This window comes from Capricornis sumatraensis, chromosome 8 (assembly GCF_032405125.1).
Source record: "Capricornis sumatraensis isolate serow.1 chromosome 8, serow.2, whole genome shotgun sequence".
Classification (NCBI taxonomy): domain Eukaryota; kingdom Metazoa; phylum Chordata; class Mammalia; order Artiodactyla; family Bovidae; genus Capricornis; species Capricornis sumatraensis.
The window spans coordinates 9019992-9042206 of record NC_091076.1 but is presented as its reverse complement, the minus strand read 5'-3'; the positions used below and the strand labels follow the sequence as shown (position 1 = coordinate 9042206).

Below are 22215 nucleotides of genomic sequence, written 5' to 3'. Positions count from 1 at the left end.
AGTCGGACACGACTGAGCGACTTCCCTTGCATTTTTCACTTTCACGCGTTGGAAAAGGAAATGGCAACCCACTCCAGTGTTCTTGCCTGGAGAATCCCAGGGATGGGGGAGCCTCGTGGGCTGCCGTCTATGGGGTCGCACAGAGTCAGACACGACTGAAGCAACTTAGCAGCAGCCGCAGCATACCTATCTATACATATCGCACTGCAGAGTAATCAGTTTGCTCATCCCCTCAAGTGGGCTTATCCTGTAGTTTAAAACTACCGCAGACCTCCGTTATCCACGAGTTCTCTATCTGCCCTCCGCTGGGTAAAAAAACAAGGAGAGACAAAACTATGGATAAGCTGAGATTATTTTAGGGTTCCGGACTTCCGGTTTGGGGCATTCCCTGGGGATCTTGGAACACATCCTCTTAGTATAAGGGGGCACTGTATATTAAATTTTAAGGCCATTTAAAGGCAAGGGCCTAGCAGAGAGAAAGTATTTTAAACTATTGGGTCCCAAGCCATCAGATGTCCCTCAAATCTGGCACCAACCTGGCACATGGTAGGCATTTCATGAATGAAGGAATGAATGACCAAACACAGGCCCTTCCTGTGCACTGGGCTGTGACTCTGCAGGAGTAAAAGTAGTTCTGGTATATCACTACTTCCTGACCCTTCGCTGCTGGCACTGAGCTTGGAATCAGGACCCGTTGGCCAAATCCTTAACCTGGCTACCTACAGGGTCAAGAGCACCCTTCCCTCTCTGAGCCTGTTTGTTCATCTCCAAACTGGAGTGCTGATGATATTGTACAATATGTAAGATAATGTATAAAAATACACACAGCATTGCTCTCAGACAGGCTTCTCAGGTGGCTCAAGTGGTAAAGAATCCACCTGCCGATGCAGGAGGTACGGGTTTGATACCTGGGTGCCCTGGAGTAGGGAATGGCTACCCACTCCCATTCTTACCCGGAAAATTCCATGGACAGAGGAGCCTGGGGGGCTACAGTCCGTGGGGTTGCAGAGAGTCTGACAGGACTATGTACACAATGTAACAATAAAAATATGTTCCCCAAAGGGAAAGCAACAGATGAAGCCAGGTGTATAACGTGGGAGCCTGATGTCTGGCCTGGGGCAAGTCCTCACTGGGGACCTGTTGGCTGTTGTTAACAGGAGTAAAGGTACATGCTTATCCACAAACCGGCTTCCCAGCAGGGAGGTCAGAAGCACTGAAAGAAACACCAAAGTTTTATGGGCATACTTACTCACCTAACAAATCATATTATGTGTACTGAGCAAGAGATTATCTGAAAGGCCATCCAAACTCAGAATGGAAAGTTTTGGTTTTGAGGAAACCACACCTATTCCTGCCTCTCCTTAATCTTTGCTTTCAATCAGCCCAGATGTCACTTTTTTTACTTTCTTTCCTCTCCCCCACCCCCCACCCCCCCCACCGACTGTGCCAGGAAAAACAATATCCCCACTAAGGGGCAGGGATGTCAGGAAGTGTGGTTTCACCTTTCACACAGCTCTCAAAAGTGGAGCTCTGTAGGAAAGGCCCCAAGAGAAGCTACCATGTGTTGCCACCACCGTCATCAGCAAAGCAGTCTGTTCTTAAGCCCCATTCCAAGCCCATCACCATGATGTGGGTGGACGGCCAAGTTCAAAACAGCCAGGACTAAACTGCTACCTGCCTACAAAGCCTCTTCCAGTCTTTTCTGCAGCCACAGCTATGGAGGCCCATTCTTCTCGTGACAGGTGGGAAATATTAATTTTTCATTATTTGCCATCTCTCCATTCTCTGTCTTCTGAGGGTTCTCCTCCAGGAGAATCCATTGTTGTGCTGTCTCTGAGGAAGAAGTAACTGAGAAAATGGCACAAGGTTACATGCCAAGAGGGCTTCCCTGGTGATTCAGCGATCAAAAATCCACCTGCAAAGCAGATGTCATTCAGTCCCTGGGTGGGGAAGATACCCTGGAGGAGGAAATGGCAACCCACTCCAGTATTCTTGCCCGGGAAATCCCAGGGACAGAGCCTGGTGGGGTACAGTGCATGGGGTCACAGAGTCGGACATGACTTTGCAACTACAGACCACCAGGCAGAGCAGACCTAAAAGACTCTGCAGGGATTCTGAGCAGGTGGGGCAGGTATGAGAAGCAAGGCCAGGGCAAGAGGAGAGCAGGAGGGAAGTGTGGGCAGACAAACCGCATGTAAGGGAGCAGAATCTACATAGCGTTATGTGACTTGAAAGCTCTGATGTAAATCCAAACCAGATCGCTCCTCAGGGGAAAGGTACCCCACCAGCCAAGCAAATAGGCTTGTGATCTGTATCCAGGGCACTCAGGGCAGGCGATGTAAGGACACTGACTGACAATTCGTTTTGACCAGAAAAATCAGGCTTTTAGGAAAGGAAGGTGAAGTGTAACTTCTTCTTGAATTGCCTAGGTCTGCAACCCCTCAAGCCCTACTGAAGAGGTGAAAATAAACCCCTATTGAGAGGCCCTGAAGAGCTTCCACTAGTAAGTGTGCAGCATAACCACCTCTATTTCCCCTTAAAAGCACATTCCCGAGATGTTCCAGGCTCTCATTCCACTAAACGGCCAGTCTGGGGACTGACAGCTGCAGAGGATGTTTGCTTTTGTCCAGCATTCTCTCATTTGGTGACTCTGCTTGGTGCTGGTGGAGCCACCAGTCACACTACCCCCTATCACCCTGAGGAGGGACACACGTGACCTACATCTGGCTCATTATCATGCCCCAGCCCTCAAGGCAGCCAGGGACCCTGGAAGGAGCATATGACCCAAGGCAGACCAGTCAGAATCTTCCTCTAGGATGGAGGTTTGTATGTATATAAAATACACACAAACCTTGTAATAGGCAATGGGTCAAAAAGCCTCTTTCCTCTGGGGACAGTAAATTGGAATGCTGTAAGCCTGGAACCTTTTGTTCCTGCCCTCCCCAGCAGCATGGAAGAAATCTACATTCAAGAGCAAACGATGCAGCCATTGCAAACAGGGACTTCCCTGGTGGCTCAGACGGTAAAGTGTCTGTCTACGATGTGGGAGACCCAGGTTTGATCCCTGGGTTGGGAATATCCCTTGGAGAAGGAAATGGCAATCCACTCCAGTACTCTTGCCTGGAAAATCCCATGGACAGAGGAACCTGGTAGGCTACAGTCCATGGGGTCGCGAAGAGTCGGACACGACTGAGCAACTTCACGTTCACTGCAAACAGGAAATGATAGTCCTGTTGACATTTGAATTCACTCCAGTTTAACTTCTAGACATCCAATTACAAGCAAATGCTTCCTCATTTAAAAAATTCTTTTATTAAACTAATCAGCATTGGACTTATCTTTGGCAAACTGTTTATAGTAATCAAAGGCAAAGTGTCTATCAATGCACCAGAGAAGTCATAGTTTACTTGACTTCTCACTCACCCATGACCACTTTCCCCACCCTGCTCCTTTCTCCACCCCCAGCTTACAATGATGGAGGGTCAACACTCCCCATACTCTCCATATTACATTAACTTGTGAGTTTGCCCCTTTCCTACTAAACTGTGAACTCAGTGCAACACCCAGCCTGGTATGATCAGGGATGGCGAGCTACTGACCCCACCCAGTGTGTTTCCAGCTAGGAAAGAAATCTTTTTATTGTAGGGCTGAATGAGCTTTGTAAAGTGATCAGTCAATATTTGAGTTCAAACAACTTCTTCACTGCCTCCAAGGTCGCCAGTGAAAAGGGAAAGCTTTCAGTAGAGCTGTATTTACCTCACCCCACTCCCAGAGACGAACCATTTAACCAGTTGGCTCCAGATCGGACAACTAAATGAAAGTGCTCCAAATTCAAAGGTCCTCACAAGTCCATGTAACTATAAAATTTGTGCTCCGTTTTACACAATACTGTCAACAGCACAGCTTTCTCTGGCATTATGCTAGAGATTGAGACACTAGTGCAGTATTATTTTGCAGGACAGAGAAAGCTGACTCACTGCCACCTTTGACACCAATTTTTCATTCCCGTAGAAACCCTATTCACTTTACCAAGCCCAAATCTGCTTAACACATCTTCCTGTATTAAAGAGAAAGGAAAAACACAAGTAACACGGTGCTGTGATCTTTATTTCATTAAATGACCTTAAAACTAAGAAACAGAAACATGCTTTTGATATACTAATAGCATAATCTAATCCATTGCACTTTTTAAAAAGTATATTAAATTTTAAAGCCATTCAAAAAGTCTAGGAGGAAGAAAGTGCTTTTAACAAATCATTTTCTTAAAGAAAAGAGAAATCAGAGAAGAAATTTTGTTTATGCTCAAAATTAGTATTAACTCCTTTAAGGCTTAAGTCCATGACAGCATTTATGTAATTGGAACATTTTGGGAATCAGATGCATCTTCCCCTGGTCATAAGAACACTATATTTATAATTTTAGTTCTGGCCTGTGAGACTGCTTTCCCAAGAAGAAACATTTCTTCTAACATCTTTCTGCCCTTAATTTTGAAGGCCCCTCGTAAGGGGTACTCTGTCACTAATTTTCAAAATGATGATCCTCTCTGTCCTTTTTGCTCATTTTTACTTATGGCTTACAGTTTTCTGTGCATGAAAAGATTCAGAGGTTCAAGTCACAGTGCTAAATTTTTGCTTTTTCAAAGAAAAACAACTTTCAAACTATTTTTTTTAATCCTAAGTACACCTGTTGGTAAACAGGATACTTGTCCATTCATTTTTCAGAGAAGGCACTAGGTCTTTCTAATTTAGAGAAACATTTTCATAGAGCTTGGGTAATCCTCTGGACCAAACGCATCCTTATTACTCCTAACACTAAACTCTCAGTGATTGTATCTGGCAGGAGACCGCCTATTCTGAATCTCAGGCAAAAGGGGTCCACTTGCCTCCAGGCAGCACTGAATTGCACTTTCCCTCAGAGCAGTCTCTCCCACTGCGCTCTCTGAACCACCTGCGATGCTGTTTTTAAAAGTGGTGATTCCAGGGCCACAACCCAGATCCAGATCCACTGAGACAATCCCTGAGTACAAAGCTAGCAATCTGAATGCCTCCCAGGGTTGTTTTATGCACGTCAAGATAGAAGAGAGCCACCATTCAAAACACAGCTACAATATGACTTCACAGAAGGAAAAGTATTCAACTGCAAACGGTCTCTTACAAATGGGCTTCAGAATGTCATTTTACACCACCACCTACACAAATAGTTGGTATGTTAGTAACTGAAGCTTTTCTTCACCATGCTCCTATTCCTTGACTAAAATTTTGATGGATCTAAACATTAAGCCAACTGATGCAACCTGTGTTGGCTACCTTAGATGGCAGCCATTCTAAATAATCCTAAATTACATTTCAATAGTTCCATGGGGGGAAAAAATAGCTCTATTAAGATATCCATACAAGTTACATTTTTTTGTTTAAAAAACCACGGAAAAATAAAACTATTTGTTTTTTAATCACTTCTGCCTGGACTTATATCAACCAGGTAATTTTTCTGTAACTCATACATACTTATCCAAGACACCATTTTCATAAGCCAGGTGGAACGCTGGGTATGGCCTGTTAAATGCACTGCCAGTACGAGGCAGTTTGTCTGTTTGTTCACCTAAAGCATTTTACTTCATGAAAGAGCAAAAAAGGAAAGACCAGGTAAAACAAAGACAATACTCATAAGCAACTCTACCAAGTGTGAAACCACAGAGACCTCCACGTGACAGCTTTCTTGGGATACTGCTAAAATAAGGTATGACTCTGAGGCTGTTTCATCATCTTACATGATCGTTTTCCCTCATTCTGTCTACACATCAATCTAGAAAGAGTCCTCAGTGAAAGAACTGAAATTTTGATTCTATTATTTTTACTTAGAAGCTAACTGGAAGTATTAAAAACAACTTAACATTTAACCTCTCCTAAGTGGTCATGTATGGATGTGAGAGTCGGACTGTGACGAAAGCTGAGAGCCAAAGAATTGATGCTTTTGAACTGTGGTGTTGGAGAAGACTCTTGAGTCCCTTGGACTGCAAGGAGATCCAACCAGGCCACTATGAAGGAGATCAGCCCTGGGATTTCTTTGGAAGGAATGATGCTAAAGCTGAAGCTCCAATACTCTGGCCACCTCATGCGAAGGGTTGACTCATTGGAAGACTCTGATGCTGGGAGGGATTGGGGGCAGGAGAAGGGGACGACAGAGGATGAGATGGCTGGATGGCATCACTGACTCGACGGACAAGGGTCTGAGTGAACTCCAGGAGTTGGTGATAGACAGGGAGGCCTGGTGTGCTGCAATTCATGGGGTCGCAAAGAGTCGGACACGACTGAGCGACTGAACTGAACTGAACTGATAATGAATTCTTTTCATAGAAAATTCTGAAAACCTTTTATATGTTAGTAGGAATGTGCCAACTAAAAATGCTTGCATGGAAAGGCAAAAGTGGCAGAGAAACAAACACCAGGAAAACCTCATGGTCCTAAGTAACGTCCCTGACCCACAAACCAACAGCTGAGGGGAGGTATGAGGAAAAAGGCATTCTTTGCAACCTGGTCATAAACCTCCCCGGGACTACTTACAGCCAGCAATGAGAATGCACCTTTTACTGGAAAAGTTGATATAAAGTCATCAATTCTCTTAAAAAAAAAAAAAATAGAGAGGCCAAAGGAAACATAAAAATCCCCACTGAGAAAACTATAAACAATTTCCAGAGGCAGAATAAGTAAGACCAAAAAAAAAAAAAAAGGGCTTCCCCAGGGTAATTAAACAAAGTTATTCCTTTATGATCAGAACAGAAATTTGGTGAATTTAAACAGTAACTAAATTCTAAGGTTTCATTAAATCATACATGATTGCTTGTTTTTTATTTTTTAAAAATCTAGTATTTTAGTATTGAAATAAGTTTTAAACAGCATCCTTTTCTCATCATTAGAAGTAGGATAATTCTAGACAACTCTTTTGAAATCTATAAACATGCTTATACAGTGCATTAACAGCTAAGTATGTCAACATCTGTAAGGCCTTTAGCAAATAAGTATCAATCTTCAGGAAGATGACAGGCCACCTGAAAATGCACCAAAATTTCAAAACTAAAGTTTTAATTTAATAAAGCTAAGTATTATTGATATGCAAGTAAACAGTTTTTAGAACTAGTTGGAATTTTTCTAAAATTTAACCATGACTGAAAAAAATAGCAAGAACTTCAGGGTCAGATGGTATGTAAATATGAAAAATACATTAAACACTTAGAATTAATTCAAAACTTATAAAAATACTTGAGTGGTAAAGTGTTAGAATAGTCAAGAAAAATACTCTTTGATAAAGATATGACAGACTAGAAAAGACTTTTTTCCACCATCCATTCATATTTCATGTATATAGAACTTACACTCGGAATGTGCCTAAAACTCCCTACCTCCCTCCCACAACAAAAAAAATTATCTTAAGAATTAAGGCTCATATACCTGAATGCTTATATAAATACTTGCAGGCAAGTTGTATGAAGCTTTAGAATCCACAACAATTCACCATGATAAACAAAGGAAAAGGCAACTGATAGACAAAAATTTTTATCACACAATCAAGGTAAATGAAGAATTTTGATATTTTCTAGATATTATATATGCATACTTGGGTGGGACTTGGTCCTTACTAAGCCAAGGATATTTTAAAGCTACCAGACTAGTCACATATAAAGTTAAATAAAGGATGATTCACTAAATAAAACTGAAAGTTTTAGCTTCATTATTAAAAATATCAGACCGTGAGCAGGAGACTACAAATACACATTGTGGATAAAGACCTGATGTACTGCTAAGCCACATGAAACAGGACATCCATTAAAGGCAGCATGTTTGGTAAAAATCCTTCCTCGAGCCCTCGATAAAGTTCTGTTCTCATGAATGACAACTGTGTGTGAGTTATGTGCAATACACATACGTGTTACAGACCTGCAATCAGTCAGTCTGACCAAGGCACCAGTTCAGATGACTTATCAGAGGTCACATGGTTCATTTAAACTCAAGTTTTTTCCTTAAAGTATTAAACTCATTCCTTTTATTATGAGCAGCTCTGGTTTTTCAAGGCATGTTTGCCTCTTTTCTAGAAAGAAGCTATAGGAATGAATGAACAAAAAAACAAAAACAAAAAAAAACCCAGAATATGTTCTAACAAAACTGCCAGCCTGCCAGGAAACAGACCTTAAATTTCAGTGTACGGTAGATTTAAATACAATTTTTCCATATTATGTGGCAAACACAATTCTCTAATATCATAAGATTTAAAAACTGTAATAGCATCATTTTTAGTCAGTCTTTAGTTTTGAAGCTTTTGCCAAGTTTTGTAAACTTTTTAAAAAGGAATCCTTCTCAAAAGAGTATGGTACAAACAAACTGACAGTTCATCTCACAATAGCATCTTTCACGTGCGTGTCCTCGATTTCCTCCTGATTAAGTCCTCGAAAGCATGGGTTCAATCTTAAAAGGCACTAAGCGGCACATAAAGGACTTAAAATCGCATTTCCACTGTTCTTTTAGCTTTCTCCCCCATAAAGTGCACAAAGCAGAGAGTAATAAGAAAACAGACACAAGCTTGGATCTACACCAGCGAAGAAAAGAAATGCTTCCAAGAGAAATGGAAGTGTGTTTAAGAATCTGAAACCACAGGAGAGGTCTGTTCATTTATTAGTTCCGTGTTTTGGCTCTTCCCAGATGGTCCCGGGTCTGCGTTCCTGGAGACCTGGGCCTGTGGCCGTGGCAGAAGCCCAGAAATCAGAGGGAGCTAGAAGGGTTCTCGTCCGATCCTCTCATCAGGATGCTACTGAGCTTTTTTATCCGAGGGTGGTCTCCCAGCCGCTGTATCCCTTGCAGCAGCCTGAGTGGAATTACCGATGTGAGAGGTGGCCTGCAAAAGTCCATTTATTCAACACGTCAGTTAATAAAATTACAGCTCAGTGTCAAAAAAGCAAGCCATTACAGACAAACTTTCAAAAATTTCTGTCTACACTGAGACAGAAAATTAGGGAATGAAAATGCAGGAGTCAGGGAGCCTGTGGCAGCTGCTGATGCCCCAGAAAGTAGGTCAGCTGAACCTTTAGTGGGTGGGCAGCGCGCCAGCCTTCACCACAAGCTTCTAACTTAACTCATCTGTTCCTGCTACTCAGAAAAACAAAGCAGAGTCTCAAATCTGTAAACCTGGAGATCACGCCAATGTCAAGGGCCACAGGTCTGATGAAGCGATTTAAGTGAAAGAGATGCCATCCACTGGCAGATCTCAAAACAGAACATTTCGCTAAATTCACAGCTCATGACTTTCAGTGAAGCAAACTAACCTTGGATGTAGGAGATAATCACACAGGAATTATGTCTGATGAACACGTATTTTAAAAGTTTCCCGTGAAGAACACAATGTATATTAACTTGGAAAGTTTTTTGCATTAATGAGCAGGTTTTAAGCATGGAAACAAAACATCAGGAATAGACATTAACATCCTAAAGAACAGTAATAAAACATAAGGCCTATCAAAAAAAAAGGCATATTTCTCATGCCTTTTATCACTATTGAACTCTTCCAAATGGAGATATTTTACAATAAAAGCATGGATATCTATCTGTTATCAACCGTCAGCCTCCTGGGCTGGCACCACTTACCTGCTCTAATACATACGCTGCACCAGAATCAATAGCACCGCCCAGCTCACGATACTGACCGGAGTACCTGATGTACCCCCAGGTGAGAAGCGCTATCAGCAGCAGTCCAACCATACAGTTGAACAGCTGGGCCACCACCTCAAGACCAACAAAGCCAGTGAGGCCGGAGGCAATGTACAGAGCCGCGATGCCCGTGAAGAGCACCGCGGGGGTTCGGAAGGTGCTAAAGACGTTCTTGCTACTGTTGTGCTTGCAGAAGTTCTCGTAGAGTTCCTTGATCTCCTCCTCCAGCTCCTGCTGGTAACGAAGGCTAAAATCCTTCCCACCCATCTTTTTCGTCTTCTTAAAATGGTCCAGAGCAAGCTGTTTGAATTCGCAGTGCTTCTCCTCTAGAAGGTCTGGAGACAAATAAGGCTTGTCTCCCCCACAAACCTGACAAGAATAAAGACAGAACGCGGTAAAGAATCTTTCAGAAACAAGTGCCAATAAAACAAGTGAAAACACTGAAAAGCTTAGAAAAGTTTAAGATACTAGAAACGAACTTTACAATGATGACTAAAATCAATAAAAGTCTGCGTTCAATTCTTCTGAAAAGCACACTTACTAACCAGGGTGATATTGATCAGCGAGAAGAGTGACACTGTAAGAAAGTCTTGCTTAGAAAGGGTCGTAATTAAAAGGCCCCAATAACCAGGATAACCTGAATGTTGCCTCATCATCATAAGATAAGCAGGATCAAGCTTGGACTTCTGAAGTTAAAAATATTGCCCAGGTTAGATATTTCAGAATAAGACTTATGCCCAACGTACCTCTTCCATGTTGTTGTAATAAACATCTTTGGCAGAGGCTGCAGCTGCTAAATTGTTGGCTTCAGCAGTGGCCTTTTAAGAAAGGAAACCACAAATTACAAATTCTGTCTCTTTTCATATTCTTCCACAAATAACCAAACAGACGTTTTGTTTCACTCTATTCCCCATTCTTCCTTCTTTATGATTTTTCTGTCATTTTTCAGGTTTCCACAAAGTCCAGCTGATTAAATAAAATACACCTTTTCGGCCAGATTTTCTGCCAAAAAAAAATTCTCATACATAAGAATCTTTGTCATAGAACTAAACCTCTGAAAATATTTCCTTTGCTTCTATTTTGTATGTTAAGAAATAGATGTAACTCAGAAGAGAAAAAAATTTATCTTTACAATACCAATCTCACACACTAACTCCCTTTGTGAAAACGTTTGTCTACTAAAGAAATAAACATTTGGCAATAAACCACCTTATCTTCAGCACGTGTAAGTCAGAAATCGTATATATTCACAAAATGGTATCTTGAAAACATCAAAATGTTGATAATAAAACTTGCTGAAAATGAAAAACCTGATTAGTAAATATATAAGTCAGGACACATTTTACGAAAATAGACAACAGGCAACGGGAGAACGATTTGTCTAACGGAATGGGGCATGTTTAACCTGCATACAATACTTTTTGGGGGAAGCTGTTCTGTTCTAACTCCACCACCATGAACACAGACAAGAACATCTGAAGGCAGTCACACTGCCTTTTCAGCTGAAAACATGCTAAACGTGAACAGACCTCAGCATAATGAAAAAGAGGGACCTTCCCTGGTGGCTCAGTGGTGAAGAATCTGTCTGCCAATGCAGAGGACACAGGTTCGATCCCTGGTCCAGGAAGATTCTACACACCACAAAGCAACTAGGCCTGTGTGCTACAACCACTGAGCCCATGCTCTAGAGGCCGTGAGCCAGAACTACTGAACTAACTCGCATGCCCCAGAGCCCAGGCCCTGCAACAAGAGAAGGCACTGCACTAAGAAGCCCCGTCACTGCAACGAAGAGCGGCCCCCGCTCCAGAAAGCCCTCGCGCAGCAAGACCCAGCACAGCCAAAAAGAAATAAAAGTTTTTTAAAAAAAGAAAAGGGGAACTACCAGGACTGTCAAAGAACTGCTTACCTGAAGCATGGATTTTGGGTGAGGGAGATCTTCTCCTTGGTAAATTTTAATATATGCCTTAGAATATAAATATAAAAACAATTATGCAAAATGCCATTCGTCATATTTAACTGCAGCTTACTTTTCAGAAACAGTGACACATACAGTTGCATTTTCCAAAAAGACCTAGATCCACACCCAGGAATTAGCAAAAACACAGCACACCTCTGAGTGCATGTTAGCATTTTTTTAGTTAACTAAAAATGTTCTCAAAGCAGCACACGCCTACCAAGGCTGTGGCTCCCGCCAGACTCCCCATGCACGCTGGCCTCACCACTGCCTGTGGGCAGTGACCGTCCGCCATGAGGTAGCCGTGTCACATCTAGGTGCCGTCTCGCACTCACAGCGACTTCCTAACCACCTCCTCTCCACACCATCTTCCGTGAGGAACAGTCTTCCTTTAGCCACAGTAACCACTCCTCTAAGAGAGTGCAGAGAACATCCATTTGGTGCCTAGACCAATACTGCCACCCAGTGGCCCACTCCTGGAAGGACAATGGTCAGTCTGAAAAGGCTTTGCCTTCCAACTTCCTCCAAGCTTTAAAATACCTAGTTCATAACCTATATCAGTTTCACCAAAAGTCAAATATTTTAGTAATGAAAACCCCATATTTACCTTAAAATACTCCAGCAGTCCCCGACAGGTGACTTTTGAGCCATTGATCTCCTTTTCCATTAAGTTGGCTGGGTTTAATACGTGCAGTATCAGTGTCTGTAACTGTTCTTTGAATTCACTGGCAATGTCTGTCCGCAGGACCAAGAAAAAGGAAACAATAAGCCAAACAGATTTATTCAGCCAAGGGGAGCATAAAGAGCAATCTTCGGTCCATCTGGTTATTCTAACATCTCTAGCTGAAAGGGAGGGGCAGGGGTCCCAGACTGTGAGCCTGGCCCTTTCTGGCAATGACCAGGCTGCTGACGGTCTCTGTTCTCATGTGCCTGTGCGGACTCCCTCCCTTCTACAGTATTAAGTCCTCTCTAGTCCATAAAGAATATGCAGAATATCGCTACCCTGGTTTTCACTCTGCGAGATTCACATCTACTCCCTACACATCCAAGAAATTTTACTTTTTATTTTACGGAACTTCTCTGGCAGTTCAGTGGTCAGGACTTCGCCTTCCAATCAGGAGGTGGGGGTTCAATCCCTGGTCGGGGAACTAAGATCCCATGTGCTTTGTGGCCAAAAAGCCGAAACATAAAACAGAAGTAGTGTTGTAACAAATTCAATAAAGACTTCAAAATGCTCCACATAAAAAAAAAAAAATCTTAAAAAAAAAAAAAAGGAATTTCATTAACACATCTTCAGGAAAATCCTTATCAACCCTTCAGGTTCTCCCAGGCCAGGCTTTTGCCACACCATCACTCTCCCCCTTAAAAGCATTATAAATCGCTATTTATCCATTTGCTTTACTTTTGTTCATTTTTTTAGCATTAAAGGAAGTAGAAGCACCTGAATCTCATGATATTTATTTTCTATTCTCTCCTCAGAGAGGTTCTCTGGGCCACCCCAAAGGGAAGACTACTATTTCAGCAAACATGACAGCTTCTTTCCAGCTTCTATACTATAGAGTTCCCACAGAAGGTTCGGGAAGCTATTAAACAGAGCTCTTTCCTCAAAGTGAGAACTAGCTGGCCCAAGTACGAAAATGCAAGGAATCTGATTTATATGATCCAGCATCTTTGTAATTCAAGTTACTGAATCCAACTAATTCAAACTATCAGCCAAAAATAAAGCAGACAGGAGCCACATACAAGCAGGAACTCCTAACACTGCGTAACCCAAGTTTACAAAATGGAGAGTCTTATGCATTCATTTAACAGATTTTCACCACCTTTTCGTGGCAGGCATTGTTGTACGAGTTGGGGATAGAGCACTGAATAAAACGAAAGTGGTTTACTAAATTTTTTCCAGCTACAAGGATCACCATAAAAATCTCCGCAGAAAAAAACTTCAGGTTATTTTATCTCTAAAGATTATAGGGTCTTCTAAGAGGAATTACTAGGTATGTGAGAAAAATATAAATTTCTGGAAAATATTCAAAACTATTTAAAAAATAACAACCATCCATAAAATCCACCATCAGACAAGCAAAATTCACATTTAAAATACTCTCCCCTTCCTTTTTAAGGCTCTTATATATTGCTAAACTGCTTTTGTAGAAGATTGTACCAACTTATATTCCTATCACCAATATATGAGAAGGCTTGTTCATTACTATGAACGCACGAGATTTTTATTGTTTTTAAAACCTTTACTGACTTGATTGGCGAAAAACCGTGTCTCGCAGCTTCTCCTTCTGACAGTACTAAACATCAGAGAATCGGAAGGGATCTTCTTCCTAAGAAAATCCTGCAAAAGATATATTCTATTCCACTGTAGACTTGGAAGTCTACACAAGGGGCTGAGTAGGTGGGGAGTGAGCTGAAACCAGAGTACTGAGCTAAGTACATGTGAAGCTGTGGCTCATTTGAGGCCATTCACTATAATGGGGTAACAAACTTTGTGCAAAAATAATTCCTGAATTAAGTTGGATCCTGAAACGGGACTGCAATGGTCCTGGGCTGGTAAGCCCCTGGCTCCCTGAAGAAGTAAACACATATCCAATCTCCTCTGGAGAAAAAAAAAAAAATCTGAATAATATAACAAAGAACAGCACAGAGAGATCGGAAGAAAACTAAGATATGGAAGACAGAATACAAGGTTCACAACTTAAAACAGACATACAGAATCTTGACATTGCAGAGAAAGAACACCCAATCGAAAACTAGACAAGAAGAACTTCAGAGGAAAGGAAATGTGAATGGAAATAAATACATGAAAAGATATTCAACCCCATTAGTAATCAGAGAAATGCAATTTAAGATCACAATGAGATACTATTCTATAATCACTAATTTAACAAAACTAAGATGGCTGTTAACATCAAGTGTTGCCAAGGATATGGATCAATGGGAATTTTTATAACACTGATGAAGGGAGTGTAAACTGGAATAAGAACTTTGGAAAACAATTCGGCATTACCTAAGGTGAAGATATATGTATTTCAATTATCCATCAATCCCGCTTTTAAGCACATAACCTGGAAAGTCGCATATATCCACATCCACAAGAATGTTCACAGCAGTGCTATTCATAATAGCAAAAAAAACTGGAGAAGCCCAAGCTTCGACTGAGAATAAATTGTTATATTCACAGAAGGCTCTGTTATCCTACAATGAAACTGAATGACTTACAATCACGTGCAATAATACAGACAACCTTAAAAATTAAGCACACACGGACGGTGACGACAACCCTATATGCAAGACAGCAGAGACAGATGTGAAGAGCAGACTTTTGGACTCTGGGAGAAGATGAGGGTGCGATGATGTGAGAGAACAGCACTGAAACATGTATATTACCGTATGTAAAATAGATGACCAGTGCCAAGTTCGATGCATGAAGCAGGGCACTCAAAGTTGGTGCTCTGGGACAACCCAGAGGGATGGGGTGGGGAGGGAGGTGGGAAGGGGGTTCAGGATGGGGCGACGCATGTACACCCGTGGTTGATTCATGCTGGTGTACGGCAAAAACCACAACAATATTGTAATTAGCCTCCAATTAAAATAGATATATTAATTTAAAAGAAAACAAAATAAAAAATAAAGCTCACAGTGATAACGCAAATTGGCCACATACTATATTTTTATAAAGTTCAAAAAAAAAAATTGAAGAAACTTAGCAAAAGACTGTTAAGTGAATCAAACACAAGGGCCTCCCTGGTGGCTCAGCTGGTAAAGAACCTGCTTTCAGTGCGGAAGGCCTGGGCTTGATCCCTGGGTGGGGAAGATCCCCTGGAGAAGGGAGCAGCTACCCACTCCACTATTCCGGCCTGGAGAATTCCATGGACAGAGGGCCAGGTGGACTATAGTCCATGGGGTCGGACCGAAAGAGTCAGACATGACTGAGCGACTTTCACTTCACACACAAGTAATAACTTTTTAAATTTAAGGACAAGAGAGCATAAGCAAAATTTAGAATAGTAGTTATTTCTGCGGAGAGGCAGGCAGAAGGAAAGAAGCATACAAATATAGAAAACAGCACTGATAATGTTCTTGATAAAAGACTGGAAAACTATAGCCCTTGGGCCAAATATGACAGCTAACTATATTTATAAATAAAGTTTTATTGAAATATAACCATGTACATTTATTAATACAATTGTTTATGGCTGCTTTCTTGCTACAAAGTAGATCTCAGTAACTGTATGGCCCACAAAGTCTAAAATATTTAGTTTAGTCCATTACAGAAAGCGTGCCAATTCTAGTTCCAGATATTCATAGTAAGTTGGGTAGTGGGTTGATGATATTCATTATATTTCATAACTTACATATACGCATTATGTGTATTCTTTCTTATATGTGATGCATTCTTTTGGATATCACATAGCATATTTAAAAATTTAACAGTAGATCATTCTTTTAATTTGCTTTTATTTATTTTATTACTTGTTAGGCCAAACTCTCTCCCATATTTGTTCATCAGCTGATTACCTTTTCAGTGAACTTTTAGGGCCTTTATCTTAGATACTCTTCAGCAAGTAAATAAATATATTGTTCTTTATGTATACTATGATAACTGAAATTTTTCTCCATTTTGTTTGCCTTTTTATAAACATGCATCAGATTATTTATTCAAAACTATAGCACTTTTTCTTGATAATTTCTTTTATTCCTTCTAATTTTAAAGAGTCCTTCCCCAATTCCAGAGGTCAAATAAAATTAATTTTTCCCCATGCTTTCAATTTTATCAGAGTTTACTTATGGCTCATAAATTGAAATCTGCATATTTTTTTCTAAAGAGTAACATATACTTCTAATCACTGATTTCTGCACCATCTTAAATAATCAATCATAAGATCTCTTGACATCAAAAAATATGTTTTTTAATGAGATACCTAAATAAACAGATACCGATCTCCATCTAAATACCCTTAATTTCATAGTCCTCTCAGGATGGAACCAAAATATGGCCCTATATCAACTTTAAAAAGGGGTTGATCCCTACATTTAACATTTGATAAAGGTGACATTTCAACCAGTGAGGACAAGCTGGACTCTTCGACAGTGTTGAGACGCACAGGTAGTCATTCAGAAAATAAGCTGGATTCAAACTGGATCACTGGAAAAGACCCTGACCCTGGGAAAGACTGATGGCGGAGGAGAAGGGGACGACAGAGGAGGAGATGGTTGGATGGCATCACCGACTCGATGGACATGAGTTTGAGCAAGCTCTGGAGGTTGGTGATGGACAGAGAAGCCTGGCGTGCTGCTGTCCATGGAATCACAAAGAGTCGGACACGACTGAGTGACTGAACAGAATTGAACTGTAACTGGATCATAAATTATAATGTGAAAAAATGGGACCCCAAAATTTCAAGAAAAAGTGGGACAAATTCTTTAAAACCCTGAAGTGAAAAACAAATAAGCATATTAATAATATGCTATCCTATGTACATTTATATTTGCTTTGCATATACTAAAGAAACTCTGGAAGCCTACAAAAAAGAGACTTTTCACTGAATACATTTTAATCCTTTTTGGGATTTAAAACATGTGACTGCATTATCCACTCGGAAAAACTTTTTTTAAAGGTTTCAATGGTCATCACACTGAAAGACTGAGAGCTTCAGAAATATTTCACACAAGAAACAGCAGGATCTATAGACACCACAAATGGTATTGTCCATGGTTTTACCCAGATTTAACAGACCCTCAGCAATTAATGTTTCTTTGAAGGCTGTACCAAAATATGAGTTTTAGACTTAAGAGCAGACAAGAACTACTGTCGCATGACTTACACAATTTCAACATCTCATGGCGTCCAAGAAGATTGTTCCCTACAAGGTCTTCTGTTTAATTTCTAGCTAAATATCTCAGTAGTTACTGTATTACGTCTCTCTGCTCTAGTAAAAAAGGAAGACAGTTTTCTTTATGGTGATGACAGTCATCCTGTGTCTGTTGAAAAGGAGTCTCAAAAATGAGCTAATCTCCTAGCTAACTACTGTAGGAAGCAGCAGCTTAGCACTGATTATACCATAACTAAGACTGTGTCTGGCAAGTGTTCACCTCTGAATAAATGGTTATTCTTTTAAAAAATAAAGTAAGACCAGTAAAACAATCCCTGAAGTAATCAGGGGAACATTTGCAGAAACAGCTTCAGAATGCAGTTCTTAATAAATGTAAATGTTCTACAAAAACCACATGAAGGTCTTTTTCTGGATTACCCCTAAACGTTCTCAGGCTAATGTCTTATCCAGGTTATACATAGCAGAGCTGCAGGATCTCAACCAAGTCAATGTACAAGTATATGCTGGAGAAAATACAATGTCTAGGTAATTTTTTTAACTCAGAGAAATGTTATCAACTCTACTTAAAGGTCCCCCACAACAAAGTTTATGTGGTTCTCAGCCAAGCACTTACTTGCCAAATATTCACAAGTCTCACACTACTTGCAATGTAACATCCTCAATTTGCTCTTCACTCAAAACCCTTCAATATCTTGTTTTAAAGGTTCCCTAAAACTACAAATACCCACATACATATACCTTTGCAGAGCTAACAAGAATTCATCAACAACCCTCCTAATGACTACAGTTTCCTTAACAGACACACAACGGCAAATTATTAACATATTTTTAAAGTGAAATAAAAAAGGAAATTTTTATTTCTCAAAACCTTCCTTTTTAAAAAACAACCTCATAAATATTCAGTTTTAAATCATTAGGATCATACAATATATGCTACTCTGCACTTTCCACATTTAACAACATACCATGAACATCTTTCTATGTAAATACAGATGGATCCATCTATCTATTTTTTCCTTTTAAATGATTTATTTTCAGCCCTTTGTGAGATGTACCGTAATTGAATCAATTCCTCAGAAATATATATTTGGGTTGCTTCCAATAATTCACTGTTATAATAATGCAACAAGGGTACTATTCTTGTCCACATATTTTTATCTACTTATATATGCATAATTCCTTAGGAAATTCCTAGGAAATTTTCCTAAAAGTGTAATACTGGATCAAAAGTTGTGAACATCCACAATGCAGCTACTGTGGTACAGACTATACAAATTTGTACCAACACATCTGCACTTTCTTGATTATTGTAGGCAACACATATTTTCATGAATTATGCCTTGACCATCTGTATTTCTTCCTTTGGGACTTGCCTTTCCATGTTGTAAAAGAGGATTTTAACCCTAAAAATGTGTTTTATCGTTTTATCACGCATAGTGAATAATTATAAGACTAAAGGTTGCTTATATAGAATTTGTTCCCTATTTTATAATATGAAGCTTAGCACCCTTAATGTTTAGTGACAAACCCTTCATACCTGTAAATCTGTGTACTCTGGAGTGTCCCCCACTAAAATGCATGTCTATCTGGAATCTCAGAATGTGATCTTATTTAAAAATAGAGGCTTTACAGACGTGATAAGTTGAGATCATACTGGATGAAAGTGGGACCTAAATTCAAAGAGCAGTGTCCTTGCAAGAAGAGAGAACACGGAGAAGGTGGCCATGTGACCACAGAGGCAGAGAGCAGAGTGATGAAACTAAAGCCAAGTGGTTCCAAGGACTGCCAGCGACCACCAAGAGAAGGACAGGACAGATTCATTCCCCTCAAGAGCCTCCAGGAGGAGCCTAGCCTGACAACACCCTGATTTTGGAATTCTGCTCTCCTGAACTGTTAGCGGATGAATTTCTTTAAGAAACCTAGTTTATGGCATTTTTTTTTACAGCAGTTCCTAGGAAACTAACATAAAATACATACCCAAGGGTGATAGAAAATTTCAAAAGTCAAGGTTACAGAACTGTAAAAGGCTCTTCCTGTTCCCTAGAATAACATGATGAAAATTAATTTTAAAACAGAATATTCTGAAATATTTAGATGTTGAATAATATGGAGGAATGTCATGTTTGTATATTATGTATGTTACTCACAAGGAGATCCAACCTGTCCACCCTAAAGGAGACCAGTCCTGGGTGTTCACTGGAAGGACTGATGCTGAGGCTGAAACTCCAATACTCTGGGCACCTCGTGCGAAGAGTTGACTCACTGGAAAAGACCCTGATGCTGGGAGGGATCGGGGCAGGAGGAGAAGGGGACGACAGAGGATGAGATGGCTGGATGACATCACCAACTCGATGCACATGAGTCTGGGTGAACTCCGGGAGTTGGCGATGGACAGGGAGGCCTGGCGTGCTGCGATTCATGGGGTTGCAAAGAGTTGGACACAGCTGAGCAACTGAACTGAACTGAACTGATGCCCAATAACCTGAAACAACCCTAAAGCAAGACAAAAGGTATGAGGAGTCACTTCCATCCATCCTCTCTTAAACATCTTCAGTTAAGATTCCACTGGATAGCTTCCCCTACCACTGATGAATATACCAGAGCTCAGATTTGGTAAATGCATGTCTAATAATGGAGGGTTAAAATCCTCAAGAACACCTCACCTACAAACTCAACTTTCTCACCTACTCAACTCAGAGAATCCACTCCAGTGTTCTTGCCTGGAGAATCCCAGGGACAGAGGAGCCTGTTGGGCTGCCGTCTACGGGGTCGCACAGAGTCGGACACAACTGACGTGACTTAGCAGCAGCAGCAGCAGCAACTCAGAGAATTCACTCACAGCTGCTCTTGTTTCAGCACCAGTGTTGCCTAAGCAGATTTCTCTCCAAAGGCAGACCCCCACCTTGGGTTTCTGAACTGCCAACCTACAGGCTGTGAAAGTTTCCCACTCAGGAAAGCTGCCAACCACATAAAATGTCACACAGGTGGCAAATAGAAGGTAAAGGTAAGCCTTTCAGACTCAATTTTTTTTTGCAATAATAAGACCAGCTGGAATGTAAATCTTAAGCTGAATGAGCATATTAACTTTCTTGAATCCACTGAGTTACATAAATTGAAAATTATGCATTTTATGTTTAATACAAAGTAATAAAAAACTTCCACTTCACAAGGCAAGTTCCAGTAACTAAGCAGTGTAAATCCTCTAAGTGACTTGCCCAGTACAGAAGATAGCACACTACAGCTTTGAGCAAGAAGGATCTGGACGTGGATCTCTGCCCCACCACCTACTAGCTGAGTACTCTGAGCAAGTCATGTAACTTTTCTAAGCCAGTTTCTTCATTTGTAAGATAAAGGCAATAATACCAGTTCCATGGAGCTACTGGGAGCATTAAGTCTAAAAGTAACTAGCGCAGGGTTGGCGCTAGTCCCTCTAGTTGCGTCTGACTCCCCGCGACCCCATGGACTGTAGCCTGCTAGGCTCCTCTGTCCTTGGGACTCTCCACAAGAATACTGGAGTGGGCTGCCATTTCCTACTCCACAGTGTGTTGCTGCTATGGTCTGAATGTCTGTGTCCTTCCAAAACTCACATGTTGAAATTCTAACCCCTAAAGCTGATAGTATTAGTAGGCGGAGCCTTTGGGAAGTGATTAGGTCATGGGAGTGAAGCCAGGTGGGATCAGTGCTCCTATGAAAGAGATCCTACCATGCTCTCCAGCCCATTCCCCCCAAGAGGATACAACCAGAAGTTTTGAGGCCAGAAAGACCACCTCACTGGATCATGCTGGCACTCAGATCTTGGAAATCCAGCCTCCAAAACCATGAGAAATGAATTTCTATTTTTTATAAACTACCCAGTCTATGGTATTTTGTCACAGCAGCCTGGAGAGACTGACCACTGGGAATACAAATGGCCTTTAAAAATGGCAGCTATTATTTCAATTTTACTAGGAACCTAAGAAGCTCAAATGGGCTTCCCTGGTGGCTCAGTGATAAAGAATCCACCTGCCAATGCAGGAGACGTGGGTTCAATCTCAGGGGATCAGAAATATCCACTAGAGAAGGAAATGACCACCCTCTCCAGGATTCTTCCTGGGAAATCCCCTGAACAGAGGAGTCTGGTGGGCTACAGTCCATGGGGTCACAAAAATAGTCAGACTGGACTTAGTGATTGAACTAAACAAAAGTGCTTGGTTAAACCCATGGGTACACTGAGGACCAGCCATCAAATGACTCAAGGTTTCAGTGAGGAAGGATCAAAAATAAGACGGTGGAACCCAAGAGTCCCACCTCTGATTTCTCTAAGCTACCGTCTGGTTAGCACTTCCTGATAGTAACTCAAGACCCAGCATCAAGTCTGCTATAATCACAAGTAAACAACAGCCTTGCCGTGCATCATACTACCTTTGTTTGGGACTTTAGTTTCACTTCATAAAAATGAGCTGACTAACGTTAAGTCTTCCTTTACCTAGCATTTTTATCTCTTGTAGACCAGGAATCACAGCATCATTCTTAGAAAGATCATTAATGGGTATTACCACAACCATTTCAGATGGAGAAACTAAGATAATATAATTCTGATGGTCACACTAAGGCAGGAGGAAAACACTGAACTAGACTCTAAACACTATTCTTTCTAAAAGAACATAGTATTTCTGTTAAGGACTTACTATTCACAATTGATATTTTCTGGTCACTCTTTTTAATTCCAAAGATAAAAATCACATGTATA

At 40.8% G+C, this 22215-nt stretch overlaps 1 protein-coding gene across 3 annotated transcripts in view; it reads right to left on the bottom strand.

Moving 5' to 3' along the window:
• Positions 1–4108: 4108 nt before the first annotated feature.
• Positions 4109–22215, bottom strand: part of ATL3 (atlastin GTPase 3) — a 43727-nt gene continuing 25620 nt past the window's right edge. For all 3 annotated transcript variants that reach the window (XM_068975843.1, XM_068975841.1, XM_068975842.1), the window contains exons 9-13: positions 12254–12381; positions 11599–11655; positions 10439–10510; positions 9630–10061; positions 4109–8883 (exon numbers count right to left, since the gene is read on the bottom strand). In XM_068975843.1, the coding sequence (XP_068831944.1) occupies positions 8797–8883; positions 9630–10061; positions 10439–10510; positions 11599–11655; positions 12254–12381 (776 nt within the window). In that variant the 3' untranslated portion in view covers positions 4109–8796. The remainder of the gene's footprint in view (positions 8884–9629; positions 10062–10438; positions 10511–11598; positions 11656–12253; positions 12382–22215) is intronic.